This window comes from Myxocyprinus asiaticus, chromosome 39 (genome assembly GCF_019703515.2).
Source record: "Myxocyprinus asiaticus isolate MX2 ecotype Aquarium Trade chromosome 39, UBuf_Myxa_2, whole genome shotgun sequence".
Taxonomy (NCBI): Eukaryota; Metazoa; Chordata; class Actinopteri; order Cypriniformes; family Catostomidae; genus Myxocyprinus; species Myxocyprinus asiaticus.
In genome coordinates this window covers 3,833,425-3,854,195 of record NC_059382.1, presented here as the reverse complement: position 1 = coordinate 3,854,195, position 20,771 = coordinate 3,833,425, and the positions used below count along the sequence as shown (strand labels likewise).

Sequence of the window (20,771 nt, the reverse complement as noted above, 5' to 3'; positions counted from 1 at the left end):
GGAGGCCTTTTGACAAATAAAAAACACTGTATGGGGGTTCAGGGGTGTCCCCTGAATGGACCATTTTTATATTTTCCATAAAGTGAAAATCTACTAACAAACAAAGAAACAGTTTACATAACAGTGAAGCATTAAAATACTGTTTGCTTAATTTAAGGATAAATATGCTTTCCTTGCCACCCATGCCATGATGACATCTCTGATTAATTTTCACAAAATTAGAATTAAAATCTGTTTCTTTATTATGAAAGGCTCGTAACATGCAGATTAATGAAGCTAAATTTAGATAGAAAAAAAACATTAGCCTAAACGCCCCACGTTAACTTGTCCTGACACAGACCTGGTTTAGCTGAACCGTCTTAATCACATATCAGACAGATGAAGATAGTTTCATTTTGCTTCATTTTTGTTTTCTGCAGTGTGTTTAAGCGAAAGATGCCAGTGTCTGTAGCATTGTCAGTAAATTAGGCTTTATGCAGCACCTCTATAGCGGGGAGAGAGGCAATGTGTGGAGAGCAGGAATAAATGTGCGTTCAGCGCTAGGGAATAATTGCGTAGTGCTGGACGTGCTTTATTCCCGCTCCGCGCGTATGCATGTATGCTTACACGATCACTTAGCCAGGTGTCAGATAACTAGCACAAAGATTTAGATCTCGGTCTGGATTTAATTGTCCTTCGGTCCGGATGCGGACCAGAGTCCGCCTATTGAATACCACTGGATTAAAACAAGTTCAGATGTGTTAAATGGAGCTGAGAGTTACTGGTAGCTCAATGTATAATCCAATTAGCCAAAGTATTTAATAAACGAACATGCAAGGGACCGGGATCTGTAGAACTTTGTGAATGACGCTCATACCAATTCTGCTGAAAACTGCTGAGGGTTCTGTAGAGTTCTGCAAGTGCACATTGCGTGTGTATCTGGTCACACCTTAAATGTTACACCTTAAATAACTCTACAGTATACAGCTATCAGATATATAGTGGCAGAGCAAAGGTCACATCACTTAATTTTAAATCGATTACTCATGTGTTAACAGGATGACCCAGTGACCAATCTGAACAATGCTTTCGAAGTGGCGGAGCGATACCTTGATATCCCCAAGATGTTGGATGCAGAGGGTACAAACTGTTCTACTCTCATTTTATGTGTGCGTGAGAGAGTCTGTGTGTGCACTTGCATGCATACATATATATGTCTGTTTGTGCAAGATTTATTTTTTATTATTATTATGTGTATGTGCATGCTCAGGTGTGTTTTGGCAGTGTGATGTGGTGTGTGCTTGTGGTATGTTAAGTGTTGTTTGTTAAACAGTTTCTGTGTGTGGGGGAGAAAGAGTAAATTAGTTAGTGTGTGTGTGTGTTTTGTGCATGTCAGCACATGCCCTGTATTTCCAGGAGCTGTTCCTGGTTTCTTACACACAGACACTGCAAACACCCACACTTAATATCTTCCACAAACAGTGTTACCATAGTTGCCTCCCTGAGCATTATGTTGTTTCTCCTTCAAGCATGATCCTGGATCTCTCTCTTCACCCTGCTGCACCAGAGCATGGTTATGATTCTGTATTTGTTTGTATTATGTTTGTGGTGTGTGTTGCTCTGTGACCCTATATAGAGTATAAGGCTGCATCCCATGCATGCATGCTAACCATCCTAGTATGTTAGATAAGGAGTGGTGCATATGAAATCATACTGTTAAAATAGTTTGCCAAAGTTAACAAGAAGTACTTGTGATGCTTTTTCAAAATATATATACACGTAGAATGCTAGTATACTTGATGGTATGTAAGAATAGAATAAGTGCATCCAAAATGATAGTAAGTAAAAAATAATATGCAGGTGGTTTTTGCTAATATTACCCACAACCCCTTGGCATTACGGGTAAGGAGTTATGACATTTTCTTGTCTGTTAAGTTATAGTAAATAGCAAGGAATGCAAGGCTGAAGCTGCTACAGCAGTTTTTAAATACACAAGTCTAAAAGTTCAGTAGTAATGCATTTATCTACATGCTTTCACAAACAGAAGCGACAAAGGGGGACTGTGATATTAAGCCAAAATTGAATGACATGGCAGTATGTCCAAATACTGGCATACTCTCTTACTACATACTCAAAAATATATATTTTCCTATGACAAGTGAAGTGCCTGCTTGTAATGCGAAGTAAAAGTATGAGAATTGGGATGCTGCCAGTGCCGTCTTTTGCATGTCATTATATATGTAACTGCTGTTGTCTACGCATGACTGTTACATCTGCGTTGAAGTCCTGTCTATGTCCCTGTATGTGCGTGTGTGTGTGTGTGTGTGTATAACTTTTGTTTTCCTGCAGACATTGTGAACACTGCACGTCCAGATGAGAAAGCCATAATGACCTATGTGTCCAGTTTCTACCATGCCTTTTCTGGAGCCCAGAAGGTACCCCGTCCCACTCCCATGACCCCTAACCCTATGACCCTCTCATCACTGTGACCCCAGCTCCTCTTCAGCATGGCTTTTTCCACCAGTACTGGAATGACCAAAGGGGGGCGCCGATGAATACACACTCACACGCATACAGCCTATGTGTTGTGTGTATGTCCTAACCCGCCCTCCTCTGGCCTACGACAGATCTCCTTTTTCAACAGCGGATTCGCTCTGTCTCTCACTAGGAGGGTTGTCATCGTTTTAACGCCAGACTCCAACCCCCATTTCCCTTTCAATGGGGGAGCCCCTAAAATGCCTCTGCATAATCAGCTGACCCACACACATCCCCATCCTCTTTCAGTGGGGACACACAGGCTTTGGGTTGCTTTGCTTCACGGCTATCTCTCTCTCTCTCTCTCTCTCTCTCTCTCTCTCTCTCTCTCTCTCTCTCTCTCTCTTTCTGCTGGCTTTGCTATAGATATCGTGGGCACACTACGGCCGGACGAGAAGGCTATTATGACCTACGTCTCCTGTTTCTATCACGCCTTCTCTGGTGCTCAGAAGGTGAGAAACCTTTGATCCCTGACTTGTGGCCCTGTAACTCCTAAGGTATCTTCGGACCTGGTTTGTTTGATGGCATTGTAGTTGTATCTCGACTTGGTTCTTTAGATTTGAGTGTATCCAGTGTAAATCCAACAGGAAAATGCCAGCAATTAATTAAAAACAAACCAGGTGTGAAAGTGACTTGAGTATAGAGGTCACTGGCTGGTTTTGTCCCATCACAACTTTGGGCTTCACTATAACTAAACCGTTACCCTCACCTCCTTCTTTACATACACTTATTTTCCTATGATTCTGCTCTCATTAATACTCTTAAAGGGTTTAATGGTCTATCACAGATTTCTTTAAATGCTGCAGTGGTTAATTTCATTACTGGTGTTTCACATTTGCACTCTGAGGTCTCAAAACTGTATGGAAAAAATTAAGCACATTTTTTTCTGACCTAATTGAGGACAACATTGAGTGCAAATATGAAAATCATAAAGCAATTCACAAATTAATTTTGCAATGCTTAAATTTGAAACGCTGGGGTTACTGTTTTTTTTCTTGTTTTGTTTTATGCAATATCTATATGTTAAGCCCACTGTTACGTTGAATGTTGTGTAAATTTTCTGTTTCAGTGATACATGCTAGATACTGTACGTGGAAGTGCTAATTCATTAGAAGTGTGTGTTTCCATACTGTATATGCATTTTTGGAAACGGATTTAATGGCTGAAGTCTAGAGAAGCAGTTTTCATTCTTAAGATTCTAATGGGTATTACAAATTTTGAAACAGATTTTAAACTTGCTTGTGAACTGAAGCTTAAATTGGTAATTCCTCTATTTGCAATTGTTTTAATGTGCTTTAGCATTTTACTTTAGCAATTTGAACACTTTCTATGTTTCAGCATTAGTTAAAGCTGTAAAGAACCCTGAAGAGATCCTCCTGTGGCGGTATATAAATGGAGAATGCCGATTTGATTTTGAAAATAGCATGTGAATTTTGCTGTTAAACTACACATTTTTTCAAAACTAACCAATTTTGGGCTTTGCATGGAAAGTCAGTTTGCATAATAGTTAGCATTTTTAGCAATGTGTCAAGTATGTAATGTTAATGTTGAAGTGATTCTTAACATGTCTATTTTTATTAGGGCTGCCCCCGACCAAAGATTTTTCTAGTCGACTAGTATGCATTAGTTTAAGCCATTAGTCGACTAGTCATCACATGTTTGATATTAATTTAATTACTTAAATATATATTTTTTGGGTGGCATCAGAAAATGGTTTGAGTTCCAGGGCTGAGAACGTTATAAGTAACATTGCTAACACTGTTCTACATTACAGAGAAATACTAAACCGTAATAACAAGCCTTTAAAATATCGATTTTACAAGCGCACGCACGAAGCGAGCCGCAGCAACACCGGCAAAAGCGGTAATGATTCTGAATGTGTCGGAAAAACCAGCAAGGAGACTGTCTGAACATTTTGTTAATTTAAAGAGAGAAATGCACATTAGGGTTGTGCTGACAGATGATGTTCTCGGGGATCGATGATGGTCAGATTGATCGCCAATGCCTTTGACGATGTCAAGATGACATATGGCTCATTTTCCCATGTATTCAATTATTATTATTAAGCTATTATTAATATCAAATTAATATTACAAATAATTTGCCCCATGGCACACAGACACCCACTTGAAGAAATACACTTTATTATATTTTTAAAAACAGATGACAGAAAAGCCGTCTATGTGCATGTATGTTTGTATGGAGGCGTGCAGTCTTGTGGAACATGCGCATGTAAAAGGTTCTCACTCTTTCTTTGTTTCTGTCTTCTGAATTTTTTTTTTGCAAGAACAGTGCCATCTATGAGTGCTACAAATGACCTCAGTCATCTCAGCTCAGGAGGTGCTTTGAGTTCAGTTCGCTTTATTTCCACACAGCAGTTCATTGTGACCACAATTCTGCAGCCTATACATCTGAGATTAAAACATAAAATAATACAAAAACACGTTCACCTCGAACCATGATTTATATTTCAGTGATTATTCTCATTATAATAATAATTTTTATTTGTGTAAGTAATTTTCCGCCAGCGTGTTTAGACGGATGCTTGCCTGACGTTAAATGGAAAGGTGGTTACTTATATCGTGAAGGAGGGAACAAAACGAATCTATTCACACACGATGTACTTTCCCAGATGACGAAAAACCCGACTGGTAGAGAATGCACAGATGAAGTAGGTTCTTTGCCTGAGAGATGTTGTCCTTCACAACTGTTGTAAAGCCATCTTTCAAAAAGTTGAACAACACACATTTTAATTTCACTTAATATTTTTCCAGTTTCATTTTAATTTTTAGTTCAAATATATAAAAAAAGTTCAAAGTTTGAAATCAAGGTGTCTTGCATTTGTGTAGGCTTAACCCTAACCCTGCTTAACGAAAATTACCCCATAGTACCACCTAGCATCCAACCAGCGGTAATACCGGTGTACATCTTTTTTTTTTTTTTTTTTTCTGCAACCAATGGACCAATCAAAACTTGGTCAACCAAGACTCTTCTCATCGACTATGGTTTGGTCGACTATTAGGGGGCAGCCCTAATTTTCATGCATGTGAATTTGTGTATAGCACATTATTAACTGACAACAATTTTTTTTCAGTGTTTGCTTAATACGTCGTTTGCGTGTGTTCAAATGTAACTATATATCGTTTTTTGCTAAACTTACTGACCAAACAAGAAACCATCAAATATTTGGTAATTAGTGTCAGCTAAAGCAGCATCTTGACATTTCTAAAAACAGATGTCTCAATTGAAACTTTTCAATTGAAGTATACAATGTATACTGTATCACACTATTTAAAACATATGGTGTGCACTATATACTTGTATAGTAGACAGTATGAGTTTGATATATTCTTTGGAGCACAGGGACGTATGGATACAATTTTATAGTTATTTTTCAGGAAGATGTCTAATGAAATATGGTTGTAAATTGCCTGTTCTGTGGTAGGCTGAGACAGCAGCCAATCGTATCTGCAAGGTGTTGGCGGTCAATCAGGAGAACGAGCACCTGATGGAGGACTATGAGAAGTTAGCCAGTGATGTGAGTCCAATTTGTTTCTCATTTGTATGGTGTTTTGAGTTGATGTACATGTGTATTTTAAACCATTCAAATGGTCAAGCGTCCATGAATGTCTTTTTACACAAACTACTCTGTGTGTATTTTGTACTTTTAATGTCTCTATAGTAAGTAGATTGTGTTACATTTTCTCTGACTTTGAAAAGGCAGGTATTTCTCCTCAGAAATTCATTGATTTACTATTGCATGCTATATGCTTTTTTCTGTAGTTGTTGGAGTGGATACGTAGGACAATCCCATGGTTGGAAAATCGTGCTCCAGAGAAGACTATGACAGAAATGCAGCAGAAATTGGAAGATTTCCGTGATTACCGTCGTGTTCACAAACCACCCAAAGTTCAGGAGAAGTGTCAGTTAGAGATCAACTTCAACACATTGCAGACCAAACTCCGTTTGAGCAACCGACCTGCCTTTATGCCATCTGAGGGACGCATGGTGTCAGTAAGTGTATTTATGTATAACACATCAATTTAGTTTAATAAGTCTTCTAAAAATTGCTATTGCTGTGTCACCATGATGAAGCTCATTACACTAATGTTTACTCTCAACCTGCTATGTCATTGTCATTTGTTTTCAGATTGAAGCCATTGGCTCAATTCTGAAAGACATTTCACTGAAAAGTTTTTTTTTTTTTTAGGACATTAATGGGGCATGGCATAAATTGGAAGGGGCAGAGAAAGGCTATGAAGAGTGGCTACTGAATGAGATCCGGCGTTTGGAGAGGCTTGACCATCTTGCAGAAAAGTTTAGACAGAAAGCAGCCATCCATGAGAGCTGGACAGATGGTACGAATATAGAAACTACATCTGAACTTACAAACTTAGATAACCCAGATAATTACAAATTGTCATACTCCCATTCGACGAGAGGCTATTCTTTTGCCTTTCATTTTGATTTGTTGTGCTTTCATTTTTTTTTGCAATCCTTTCAATTCTTATGAATGCTGAGCCTGCTGCTTATAATTGTCCTAACCAAAAAGAGGCAGTCAAGGTTCAATCATGTGATTAGAATCAGATCTATTTCTGTTTTACTTAATTGATCTGGTTATTTGTGTGTGTAGGTAAGGAGGCCATGCTAACTCAGAAGGATTATGAGACTGCAACTCTGTCCGAGATTAAAGCTCTCCTAAAGAAGCATGAGGCATTCGAGAGTGACCTTGCCGCCCACCAGGACAGAGTGGAGCAGATTGCTGCCATTGCACAGGAGCTCAAGTGAGAAAATTAAAAAAAAAAAACGAGGCAGTGAATTGCGGACAGATGGGGCTAATGAAACTGAGGCTCACAAAATTTTATGGAGTAACGTTGTCAGTTGAAAAAGAATAACAAGCTCAAACTACTCTGTTTCTGTATTGTAGTGAGCTGGACTACTACGATGCCCAGAGTGTTAATGCTCGCTGTCAGAACATTTGTGAGCAGTGGGATGCTCTGGGTTCACTAACACAGAGTCGTAGAGATTCTCTGGAGGTACACACTCTTTCTTGTAAAGACACTTTATGACATATTTATGTTCACAAATTCTTATTGTGCATGTATATGGTCTGCAGAGGACAGAGAAACAGCTAGAGTCTATTGATGAGCTTTACCTGGAGTACGCTAAGAGGGCGGCACCATTCAACAACTGGATGGAGGGGGCAATGGAGGACCTTCAAGATATGTTCATTGTGCACAACATAGAGGAGATCCAGGTACAACACTGACAAATTTAAAGCGTCCATGCAAAAGAACTGCGTTTTAATATTCTACTAAATCAGTCTTGGCCTTTCAAGTCAACAATAAGATTAAGGAAATACAATCCAACATTGGATGGAAGGCAACTTTATCTTAACTTCTCTTTCGCTCTTTCTCTCTGTAGGGACTTATGACAGCTCATGAGCAGTTTAAGTCAACTCTTCCAGAGGCAAATAAAGAGCGGGAAGCGATTCAGGCCATCCAGGCTGAAGTGCAGAAAATCGCTCAGTACAATGGCATCAAACTGGCTGGAAATAATCCTTACACCAGCATAACCCCTCAGAGCATTGACAGCAAGTGGGACAAGGTAAGACGGTGTCTGTTCATATCGATGAATAAGAGAGAGAGATTCCTTCAGTTCTCTCCCTTCATCTTTGTGAAATAGCATGGAAATTAATTCCAGTTGATTTGTGTAGTTCTTTAGATGTAGTTTTACAAATCAGTGGAGACTGTAGGTATTGATGTTGTCTCCTGTGTGCAGGTGCAGCATCTGGTTCCTCAACGTGATCAGGCTCTGCAGGAAGAACTTGCACGCCAGCAGTCCAATGACCATCTCAGACGCCAGTTTGCTAACCAGGCCAACATGATTGGACCATGGATACAAAACAAGATGGAGGTATGGTCACCTCCATTTCTTTATTTGCTAAGTTTGGTCATATCCTCTCTTAAAAGGTCTCTCACCACTATATGGTGTCTTGTTGATGATTTGAGGAACAAACAAGTAAAAAAAAAAAAAAAAAAAATGGAACGATTCATGTGTGTCTCTCCATAACATGGTATCTGTGTAGGAGATTGGCCGGATATCAATCGAGATGAACGGAACGCTTGAGGATCAGTTGACTCACCTGCGTCAGTACGAGCATAGTATCATTGAATACAAACCCAACATCGATAAACTCGAGGGAGACCATCAGCTCATTCAGGAAGCACTTATATTTGACAACAAATACACTGCTTACACTATGGAGGTATGCATATGCAAGAAAGACACCATAATTTTCATACACAGATTTACTGTTTATACTATGCAGGATCAACAGATGTATATTGTGTACACCTAGTAGTAGTAACTCCTACATGCCATTTCCTTGCTTTATAGCACCTGCGTGTTGGCTGGGAGCAACTCCTTACTACAATTGCTCGCACCATAAACGAGATCGAGAACCAGATTCTGACTAGAGATGCTAAAGGCATCAGCCAGGAGCAGCTTCATGAGTACCGCACCTCCTTCAATCACTTTGATAAGGTCAGGCACTCGGTGTATATGTGTTTGGGTGTGTGTGAAAGGGACATACAATTAAATTTTAAGTCATTAAATCAAAGAAAATGTATTCGTACAACAGTAAAAGTAATTCAAGATCAATATATTAAAGGAATAGTTCACTCAAAAATGAAAAATCGTCATTCTTGCCTTGATGCTGTGCCATTACCATTTCTTCGTTGGAATGCAAAATATGTTTTGAACAGCATTCACACTGCAGTCCATACAACTTGTGCTATTACAAGTCTACAGAAGCCATAAGATTGTCGTTCTATCATGAGACATTTGAGAACCCATGGTGTTTGGCTTCAGTGGCTTCAAACCTGGTGCAACATGTCTTCATGAGGCAAGTTGTATGGAAAGAATAGAGTGAACAATATGTGACATCTTTTGTGTTCCACAGAAGAAAGTCTTGCGGTTTGAAATGACGAGACTAAGTAAATAATTACAGAATATTCTTTTTCGGATGAACTACTGCTTTAAAATGTATAAAGGCTGTGTATGCAACTGTGTTAGCGGTAAATTCTGACCTTCAAACCATTGAAATTATCAAGGACATAACATAGGATTAAAATGCCCACATAAAGAAGAATATGGTAGAATTGTGTATGCTGCTTATATTAATGTGAAAGGTTATGTTTAATTTCAGGGTGATTGATGGATGATCAAAATAGAGCTCAGTTTAAAGTTTTGGTTGAACTTGATTTAATATTTTCTCCATCGCTCCATTTTCTCCACTTATTCTGGCACTAATGGAAGGGAAAACATCTGAAATATACTGTGCGTTAAACACCTCTGACCTGAAGTGTACCACCTGCCACCAATATGTAAATATAGTCTAGTGAAAGTGAGGTAATGAGGGTTTTTATGTTAGAGTGGAGAAATTTAGCCAAAGTATAGAGAGTAAAACAAATATAGCGCTTTTATAATGGTCCTTTAATATTATGAGCTGAATTTATTGCATGACATAAGAAATCAGGTCACTCACCATGTCATAGGTACATTTCATTAGTCATATGACTTGTTTGCCATCAGCCACATGCCATTGTCTGACATTCACTATGTTTTGTCTTTTTTTTTTTTGGTTACGCCACCGCCTCCATCCCACACGTTATGTCATTGTCTGTCGGAATCACCATTCTTCATCTGCATGCTTTGATTGGTCCATCCACCTTGAACTATTGCGCGATTGGCTTACTACAGGACCACAGTGGTGTCTTAGCAGCCGAGGAGTTCAAGGCTTGTTTGATCAGTCTGGGTTACGACGTAGAAAACAACAAGCAGGTATGAGCACAGCCAGAGAGGACAGGTATACGGTGCCTGCCGTCTGTGTTTATGCCCTGTCACTCATTCATTCCATCACTCACTAATACGCTTACTCACCTGTTGCACTGCTGCTGCTTGATAAGGTGCCCTCTGCAGGTCAGCTGAATTTATTGCTTGATTTTAATGTTTCTCAATGCTTACTTTCTTTCCTTTTTTCCCCCTTTTCCTTGTGCCTGCCATAACTTCCCCCAATTATCTATTACTACTTTTTTGTTACATCTCACCTTATGTGCTTTCCACCTGCATCCTTCCTGTTTCTGTTCTCCTCATCTTTCCCTCTGCGGTCAATAGAAGCGTACTGGGATAATGGACAGCGACGATTTCCGTGCACTGCTCATTGCAACTGGGAACAGCCTGGTACTGCTACCTCCATTGTTTTTTTTTTTTTTTGTTTTTTTTTTGTCAACCGCAACACATTTTCTCCTGAAGTCCTGCATGTGCTTGCTTTAATTGTTCCTTATTGTCAGATGTTGTTTGGTTCCCTGGGCTTTGTTTTCTGTGGAAAGGAAAATAAGTATTTTTAATAATATATAATCACATCTGTAAAATAAAATTAAGACTTCTAAATAGATTATAATGAATGCCATTATGGTTCATAAGACTTCATTAGTACCCATGTTCAGGACTGTCCTCCTGGCTTATCCGGGTTAACCTCTAGCCTCTGATCTTCAGGGTGATGCTGAATTTACTCGTATTATGGGTATTGTTGACCCCAACAACAGTGGAGCAGTGACCTTCCAGGCCTTCATCGACTACATGTCGAGGGAAACAACCGATACGGACACTGCAGACCAGGTCATCGCTTCATTTAAGATCCTAGCCGGAGACAAGGTAATATATTACTATGTATATTACTATGCTAGTGCAGCAAACTTGGAACAGAATAATAATGGCTAAAGTGAATGGATCTCAAACCTTGAACCTATCCCCAACTCTTTTTCAGAACTACATCACAGCAGAGGAGTTGAGGCGTGAGCTTCCTCCTGACCAAGCAGAGTACTGCATTGCCCGAATGGCACCATACACAGGCCCTGATGCAGTTCCAGGTGCACTTGACTACATGTCCTTCTCCACCGCCCTGTATGGAGAGAGCGACCTCTAAGGGCCACCTCCAGAACTCCGGAGCAGCTCTCTCTCCTGCATCAGTTCTGATCTCCTGACAGACTAGATTGATGAGAGCACTGGATGAAGCCGCATCTGTCTTTCTCTCACCCATCCAGTCCTTAAAGAGATCAATGCTCCTTAAGAAGAGGAAAATATTTAAGAGTGTTGGAAATGGGACTTAAAAGCACACCTGAGGGGGAGGGGGCAATGAAGTTTAGGGGAGGAGGGTTGCCATGGCATTGTGAGAGGAGCAGATAACTTGATGAAGCTTGCCACACTTTGAGGGATAACCTTTTGATTCGGTGTTAAACATGTCTGTCTTGGAGAGCTTAAGGAAAGGGAGGAAAGATCCTATATAGATCATATATAGAAGTAAAGAGAAGTTTAAGTTGTTTAGCAGGTTCAGAGTGTCATGGCAGTGGTTTTGTGTGTTTGGACTGTGGCCACAGCTCAGGTTCTTTAACTGTGCTTAATCTTTCCCATTTTCTCTTAACATATGTAACAAATGACATATGTACTATCAAAAAGACTCACGTATGTTATTTTTTAGCTTTCAAGTAATCACCACCAGCAGTAACCTGTAAAGACACTTGATGTTAAGCCTTTGGGCTAAACAAATTAGAAAAATATAAAATCTTGTTTTGGATATAAAACTAGTTTTTACTGGGATAGAACTAAGAAAGCTTAAAGAATCTGCTTTGGATTCAGTCTATGCCTAGACACCTAACCTGCACCCTCTACCCCCTGTTGGGGAGGGCGCAAGCTTTTCCAGTTAACATGTTATTTTCTTTGTTTTAATTTTGTTGTTGTTGTTTTGTTGCTAGGGTTGGTGGGGTGGGAGGTTTTGGTTTGGGGTTGGAATATGTTATTTTGCAGATAGCAAGGCTATATATCATTTGAAAGTTGAAAGAATGACTCAAAGTGTTTTCATAGCTAATTTTGTGACATGCCCTCTTAACCCATTTTGCTGGATCTGTGGAACTCTCTGAAAATCTAACCTCAGCCTTTTCCTCTTTTTTTTTTTTTTCTCCTCTCCAGCAATTTTGAGTTAGTGGGGTTCTACGCTGTACATACTTATTTTCCAGTACACAGAACTGTCGGATTACCCATGGCGGTCACACAGGGCTTCAGATCATAAATACAGATGGTAGTGTAATCAAGCAGTTTCACCCGTGGAGTACTGTAGGCAGGTTCGAGTGGCTGCAGGTTTGGTTTAGTTTGTTTTTGGGGTTGAAGAATAAAACTACAAAAGTACCCAGTCTTTTTTTTTTTTTTCCCGCAATCAACCATACAGCGTTCTCTTATTGACTCCCAGACTCAAGAAGACATGTCCCTTAAGGATTTCTCTGAAAATTGTAACTAATAATGGCATCGATCTATAATTGTTTCAAAAATATTCCTGAAAGTCCATGTAGGAGCTTCAATACAGCTACTGAATCAACTGTGAGGAGTCAAAAAAAAAAAAGAAGAAAAAAAAGAAATTTATATATATATATATATATATATATATATATATATATATTACAAATAAAGCACAACTGTGCCTGGTAGCTGAAGGTTGCTCGCTCTCTCTCTCTCTCCTATTTCTTTCTTTTTGTTGTACGCTCGATTTCTCTTACAATAGGAAGGGAAAGGGACCCAGTGGACACCTCTGGAGGTTGAGAAGAGTTGAAGTCTTAATGAATATTCCATTATGTCTTAATTCAAATTAAATTACTGTTTAACAAATCTATGCAATCATGTATCCAATACCAACCATGCTCAGAAATGAATGGTGGGGGTGATTTGCAATCAAAAGTGTTGAATTAGCCTAATTCAAGGGAGAAAAAAATTGAGGGTAGAGGGAGGGGATAAGGAAGGGTTTCAGAAGATTTGAACAGACTTGGACCAGAAGCCTCTTAGCATCTGCAAAGTTGAAGAGAAGCATTTAAAATTCTGATTTTTTTTATTTTTTTTTTTTGTACTCTAATATGAAACCTTATCTGCTGTAATGGAAATTTACAAAAATGCTTAGTCTCAAAATGAAAAGTGAATTTCACATGAACACAAAGTTTGCTTATAAAATATTACCACTTTGAATGCGTTGTTTTGTGTCCCTGCTTGCTTGAGATTTAGAAAAAAATCTTTAAGTCTCAAAGCTTAAATTTCTGACTGTAGTGAATACTGAGATGACAAATGACTGGTTTAAAAAAAATCAATGTTCTGAGTTCAATGAGAGTAAATAACCCTTACCCAGAAAATTCCTAAAAAGGCTCAGATTAGCCTAATAACCTATATGCATAATGTTACGTTTACAGTATTAACTTTATTTGTAATGCAAAAGAGGACAAACTGTAAGTTTACAGTTTAAAAGACCACACCCAGTAGAGTGCTAACTTACCGTCCTCCCTAACCACCCTGAGGAGGGAGTGAAGTTTCCTGTGAGGAAGTCAACACAGTCGGCTGTGTTAAGCTCTAAATATCATGTGTAAAAACTACCGGAGACGTAACGATTGTTTTACTTGAAGCTTCGTTTCTGAAAATAAATTGGTACTTTTATCGTCTATCTATCATTTTACGTCGTCGAAAAGCTCGCAGGATACAAAGCGAACGGTTAGGTTTCTATGACAACCTGACTAAGCGCGGACTTTTCAGCTGTCTTCAACCTCCGAATCCTGGCCGTTGCTGTTGTGTAGACGCGCGCACTGTGTTTAAATTGACACAAAGGCGGGAAGAGCGCCACCGAATGCAGAGCGTGGGCTGTTGTGTCGCGTGCTGCTCATTGTTTTGATGTCAAATTCAGTCACGACTACTGACAAATCTCAGGTAAACCTCATTCTAAACAGATGCAAGGGGATGATTTTGGCAAATAGATATTTTAAAATGAAATTTGATGAAAAAGTTCAAATTAATTGTTGGACATCCTAAAATTAAAACGAACCCTTTTTGCAGAAAATTTTAAGATAATTTAACGTGTTGTAATAAGGGACCATCACACAGTAAGATATCAAAAATATAATTTTTAATTTAGGCTAAATATAAATATTTGATGTCATATATTAAACATTTAATTTCTGTTGAAGGAAGTTTTATGGGCTGTTTTTGTATGTGTCATAAATGCCTATGTTAAAATATGCACCTGTTAGCCCACCAAAATGCCAGGGCTGGCACATAAATCTGAAAAGAGTTTTTGTCTAAAAGCAGATTAGAACACATTTAGCTTTATACTGGGTTATTTTTCTTGTCTCTCCACATAAAATTGGCATCAAATTCAAAATATGCACACCTGTAAGCAAGGTAGCACCAAGGCTCTTTCAGAATTAACGCAGCCGCCTGAGGCCATTCAGAATGTATATTTATTTTCATTCACGGTTATAAAATTGTCAGGCATTCCTCAGATCGACAGTGCTGTCTTGTTCTCCAGAAGAGACATCGTTGACTTTCTGTGCTGTCTGGCTGTTGTTTGCTGCTACACACTTGCCACGAACATATTTATGCATCTGTGTTCATGTCACTTTCAATGTTTCGTTGTTGTACATTTGAAACTGGACTGTGAAGAGCTTCCATCTGAGCTAATGAATTTGACAAGTCAAGCTTGGTACCTGCTAAAAAAAAAAAAAATTTACTTTAGAATCTTGATTTTGCCTGTGAAATATTTATTTAAATATTTTACTCTTGCAGTTCATATCTACAGTACACTGTAAAGATTAATTACATTGGTGGTAAAAAAAAAAAAAAAAGTGGCCTTTTCTACAAACAATGTTTCTACTGTCCTACAACACTAGGGTAAATCATTTACACTAAAATAAAACAATAGACCAGAGATGCCCAAACCTCTGCAATAGACAGTAGTCTCCTCACACATACAGCCTTTTATAGAAAATTAATTGCAATTTTCAGTGTGAACATTACTCGTTTGAAAATGCCCACTTAGCACTGGCAGTTTCCCTGAATGAGTTGTAACATGACCTGAAAAGTTAAGTTTTGATGCTATGTGTAAACAGAGCCATAAGATTAATGGTTTGAGCACGTATGAGGTGCACGTGACATATGACGGAGATGATTCAGTTACTCTGGAGTCAAATTTTTTTTATTAAATTGGACAGATTCCATTCATTGGAGGATATAAAAAATTACACTGATGAGCCAAAACATTATGACCACCTGCCTAATATGCTGTTGGTCCTCCGCATACCGCGAAAACAGCATTGACCTGCCGAGTCATGGACTCTACAAGACCCCTGAAGGTGTCCTGTGGTATCTGGCACCAAGACATTAGCAGCAGATCCTTCAAGTTCTGTAAGTTGCGAGGTGGATCCGCCGTGGACTGGACTTGGTGGTCCAGCACATCCCACAGATGCTCAATTGGATTGAGATCTGGGGAATTTGGAGGCCAAGGCAACACCTTGAACTCTTCATCATGTTCCTCAAACCATTCCCAAACAATGTGTGCAGTGTGGCTGGGTGCATTATCCAACTGAAAGAGGCCACTGCCATCAGGGAATACCGTTGCCATTAAGGGGTGTACCTGGCCTTCAGTGATGTTTAGGTAGGTGGCACCAGTCAAATTGATGACCACATGAATGGCCGGCACCAGGATTTCCCAGCAGAACGTTGCCCAGAGCATGACACTCCCTCCACTGGCTTGTCATCTTCCCACAGTGCATCCTGGGACCATTACTTCCCCAGGTAAATGGCACACATGTACACTGCTGTCCATATGATGTAAAAGAAAACAGGACTCATCGGACCAGATAACCTTCTTCCACTGCTCCAACGTCCAGTGCCAACGCTCGCATGACCATTGTAGGTGCTTTCGACGGTGGACAGGGGTCATCATGGGCACTCTGACCGGTTCGCAGCCGCATACGCAGCAGGATACGATGCACTGTGTGTTGTGACACATTCCTCCCGTAACCATCATTCAAATTTTCTGTGACTTGTGCCACCGTAGACCTTAGGTTAGGACCAGACGGGATCGCCTTCGTTGCCCTCGTGCATCGGTGAGTCTTGGGTGCCCAACACCCTGTCACCGGTTTGTGGTTTGTTCCTCCTCTGACCACTGTCGGTAGGTATTTGCCACTGCTGACCGGGAGCAACCCACAAGCCTTGCTGTTTCAGAGATGCTGTGACCCAGTCCTCTGGCTATAACAATTTGCACATTATCAAAGTCGCTCAGGTCTTTACTCCTGCCCATTTCTCCTGCATTCAACATGTTGACTACGAGAACTGATTGTTAACTTACCATCTGATCTACCCAGACCTTGACATGTGGCCTTGTTAGAAGATGATCAATGTTATTCACTTCACCTGTGACTGATCATAATGTTTTGGCTCATCAGTGTATATTTAAGAGCCGACTATAGGGGAAATGTAATTGTATGATGCTCCACGAAAAAAAATCTGAAGTCATACGGTGAGGAGCTAATGAAAATCGACCGTGCGTGGCCATGACACTGGACCAGAAAGAAATGGAGATGGCAAACAATCACTCAAAGTGGAGAAAACCTTTAATGCCACTTATCTTCAACTGGTTGCCGTCTTTCCACCCTAGACGGCAACCAAATGCGCTTGGACTGTTTCGTTTGAGGCTCAGAACAGAGAAGCAGCAACATCAGTGGCAGCACTCCCAACCGATACATCCATGTTTGGTTACATCTGTCATGCTTCTCCTTGAACGGGGTGTGTGTTTCCCCGTGAGTTTGTGATTGCATCAGATTGACTTGGCAGCTGAAGTAATCCTATTTCATGTAGTGTGTGATGGCTGTACAATTTATCATAAAAATTATAATCAAGATTACAATTACAGCTGTCGCAATTAATCGTGAAAAGTGTCAATTACGGAACTCCCATTGCGTAAATTTTTTTGGTTGTGTATATGAATGCAACTGGAAATCAGGTGTGTAGATTAGTCTAAAGGCATAACAGTAATGCTCACTTACTGTATTTAATTCATTAAAAATGTGAAAAGCACCTCTGTTTTTCATGCAATTAAAATAATAAAGCAACTGACAAATATGGTTTACAGCTTGTTTTGGATATGTAGCCTATAGTACATAAATATGGCATGCAGTGTCTCCATACAAAATGTTAATTCTATTAATTAAAATGAATAATCGCAATTACAATATCAAGGGAAATAATCGACAATTTAGATTTTTGTCATAATCGTGCAACCCTATGTGATGCCCGGTTTTTTATCTGTAGCCATTTACATAGTCATAGTAGAAGCGCTTCTCTTCATCCAAGCGTATGTAGAAATTTGTTGACTGATAAAATAACAAACTACATCTCAGAGTTTAATGGCATTTTGGTGCTGATGTGTGAATGGTTGAAAATGGAAAAAAGACGCATGTGTGATATTGCATGTGTGAAAGGGGCTATTTACTAAATAACATAAAATGTAACCTAATACTGTTGTATTTCAACCCAATATCGCAACACAGAGTCCAAGGCCCCCACTTGTGTTATTTAGCAAGGTCTCTTGAGCTTCATTAATGGGCACACTGCTCCATTCATTTCTTGGGTTCTGGTAAACACTGGCACTAATATTTGGGCTATTCATAGGGAATGGAATCTCAGCTGTGCTCTGGTCAGGAAAATGTTCTTCTTTCTAAATTCATAAATCAAAGCAGAGGATATTCAATGCCACTGTTAGTGCTTTTGTTAGAGTTTATACTGCCACATATTTTGAGCCAATGTTTAATCACCTGGACTAGGATATCATATATTAATATTAGGGACACAATTGTTGGATGATATTTAGCTGATCTGATACTTAAGTTCATAGCTAATAATTTTGTTATGGCAGTTTTTTCCTTTAAAAAAAAAAAAAACTGGCAGGGAAAAAAAGAGTTCAGTGTTTTAATTATAAAAATATGCCCTGATATAATCTTCCAATAGTGGCTAATTCAGGCTCATACAGAGCATTTATTTTAAACAAATGCAAACACTAAGTTGAAACAACAAGATTTTTATAACAGTGTTGTAACCCTGTAATACAGGGTAAGTTATAACATTTCTACATTTTTAGCATTTAATATCTGAGATTTGTAGTTTGGTGTTTTTCTGTATTGAAGATCCGTCACACCAGGATGAGAACCAACTAACTGCTTTCTGACCAATGTACTTTTCCCATTTTTAATTAAAATGCAGTAAAAGATGCCAAACTGCTGGAGAACTTTTTTATTTCCCTGTGGGGTATTTAAAATAATCACTCTCTTTGCTTACTTTTAGCAAGATAATCTGGCTTTTGAGAGTTGATGTCTCCCATCAACTTCCCCATCACAGCTCCTCCAGCTTGCTTCATCACCGTAGACTGCTGTTCTTCAGCTACACACCATGTCCCACATTTTTTTCTTCCCATTTTAGACAGACTAGTCTTTCACATTCAGCCAGGTGTAAAAAAATAAAATAAAAATAACGGACCCCCTCCCATTTCCTTACTATAGTTGCTGGTCTCGGATAACCAGTGGCCTCAGGCGTGTGTGCTGGACTGCGTAGAGGGCACCATCGAGCAGTATGTGGCAGCAACGGTCGAATATATAAGTCTCTGTGTGCCTTCCAATGTGCCCAGTGCATCAACACCCAGCTGACGACAGCCGCATGGTCAGTCTGCACAGGTATACACACACACATGCAGAAAACAGACAAGCCAGCCAAAAATAATTATTATGGCCATGTGGTGCAATGATATTTGCCAGCTAAGGCTGTTTGTAGACATTCAATTTATAATATACAAATATAAGTATATATTCAGTGGTAACAGGGTTGAAATTATGTTTTTCTGCAGATGTGTTGAGTTCAAAATGTCAGCTGGCTTGCTCTCAAGCTCTGCGGGCCAGCAATCGCTCGGATTCCTTCACCATATTTATCCCAAAATGCAAAGCCGATAGAACCTATGCAGAGGTACTGTGATGCTAGAGTTTAATGCAGTCATTTTGCCTTTGGATGCCTCGCAAACATCGCCACTTGACCTTTGATCTGTAGGTGCAGTGTCACAATCAGACAGGTTACTGCTGGTGCTCCACCCCTGATGGGAAACCTGTCAGTGGAAGCTCTGTCCTACACCTGCAACCCAACTGCTGTGAGTTCAGTTTGTGTTTATGGTGAACTAATGCTAAAACCTAGTTGTTTTTTACTGAGTGTGTCTAATCTATTTTGAAGGTGGAATCAGCACAAGGAAGTGAGTACATATATACACACACACACACACAACCAAATATCATAGTGTAATGAAAGAAATGTCCCATTTTGTTCTCTTGAATTTAGAGCGAGGCATTCAGTGGCGACCTGCTCCTGACCCTGAACAACGTCCTTTGCAAACTCCTACTGGTACGTTTAATGGATTTCTAACAACTCAGCAGAGTTTCTGCATAAACAAGCACTGCTTATAGAGTTCCGAGGTCTGCCAAAAAAGAATTGTAAATCAAATCTGAATAAAACTAAATCACTTATGAGCAAAACACACTGATCATACTAACTTTAATGAAAATGTGGACTGCTATAGCATTAATACAGTGGTTCTCAAAGTGTGGGGCCCAACAGACTGCCTTAGTACTCAAATCTTATTCTCTTTCACCCATTTTAAATTTGCTGAGGTGACAATACACGCAAGGACCAATGAAGTTTGTGCACAATTTCTTGCCTTTTTCTCCTAATATGGTCCTAAAGACTATCTTACATGCATGCCAAATTAAAATAAGTGAAGGACAAGATTTTCTGTGAATTAAGACATAAATTTTGGTCTGTTACTCGCACAATGCTATCGTATGGCTTCAGAACACTCAATATATGGTGTATGAGTGATATGGATGGCTTTTATGGTGCTTTTATGTGCTTTTGAAGCTTGGCAGTCATAGTTATAATCCTCTAATCCCCCACCATTATGTTTACGGTTTGAAAAAAGTTAAGTAAAGTAAAGAAGGGTAAGTATATGACACATTTTGTATTATTTTATGGTGTATTATACAGTATATTAGCTTTGCTCCTGCAAGCTCTATCACTTTTGTATTTTCTTTATTTTTGGATGTTTTATTAGTATATAAACCTAGTTAAAATGCTAGAAAATAAGAGAGCAATGTAAACCTAGTGACGAATCTCAGTTGCCTCCACATCTGAGACATCGATCCGCGCATCTTATCACGTGGCTTGTTGAGACATAGCATGCGTGGAGGCTTCACGCTCACCACGCCCCACCGAGAGTGAGAACCACATTATAGTGACCACTAGGAGTTTAATCCAACGTGACTCTACCCACCCTAGCAACCAAGTCAATCGGTTGCTTA

The 20,771-nt window shown here is 39.4% G+C and overlaps 1 protein-coding gene across 3 annotated transcripts in view; it reads left to right on the top strand.

Moving 5' to 3' along the window:
- The window catches only part of LOC127429884 (alpha-actinin-4-like), a 60,652-nt gene extending 47,068 nt beyond the window's left edge, over positions 1 to 13,584 (top strand). For 2 of the 3 annotated variants that reach the window (XM_051679218.1, XM_051679220.1), the window contains 15 exons: positions 1,038 to 1,119; positions 2,881 to 2,966; positions 5,960 to 6,052; positions 6,298 to 6,528; positions 6,725 to 6,872; positions 7,148 to 7,298; positions 7,442 to 7,550; positions 7,631 to 7,771; positions 7,939 to 8,121; positions 8,296 to 8,430; positions 8,603 to 8,782; positions 8,914 to 9,060; positions 10,279 to 10,359; positions 11,074 to 11,232; positions 11,345 to 13,584. In XM_051679218.1, coding sequence (XP_051535178.1) covers positions 1,038 to 1,119; positions 2,881 to 2,966; positions 5,960 to 6,052; positions 6,298 to 6,528; positions 6,725 to 6,872; positions 7,148 to 7,298; positions 7,442 to 7,550; positions 7,631 to 7,771; positions 7,939 to 8,121; positions 8,296 to 8,430; positions 8,603 to 8,782; positions 8,914 to 9,060; positions 10,279 to 10,359; positions 11,074 to 11,232; positions 11,345 to 11,503 — 2,085 coding nt within the window. In that variant the 3' untranslated portion in view covers positions 11,504 to 13,584. Of the gene's footprint in view, positions 1 to 1,037; positions 1,120 to 2,328; positions 2,415 to 2,880; positions 2,967 to 5,959; positions 6,053 to 6,297; positions 6,529 to 6,724; positions 6,873 to 7,147; positions 7,299 to 7,441; positions 7,551 to 7,630; positions 7,772 to 7,938; positions 8,122 to 8,295; positions 8,431 to 8,602; positions 8,783 to 8,913; positions 9,061 to 10,278; positions 10,360 to 11,073; positions 11,233 to 11,344 lie in introns of all 3 variants that reach the window. The other variant, XM_051679219.1, reaches the window with a different exon arrangement.
- The last annotated feature ends 7,187 nt before the right edge of the window (positions 13,585 to 20,771 follow it).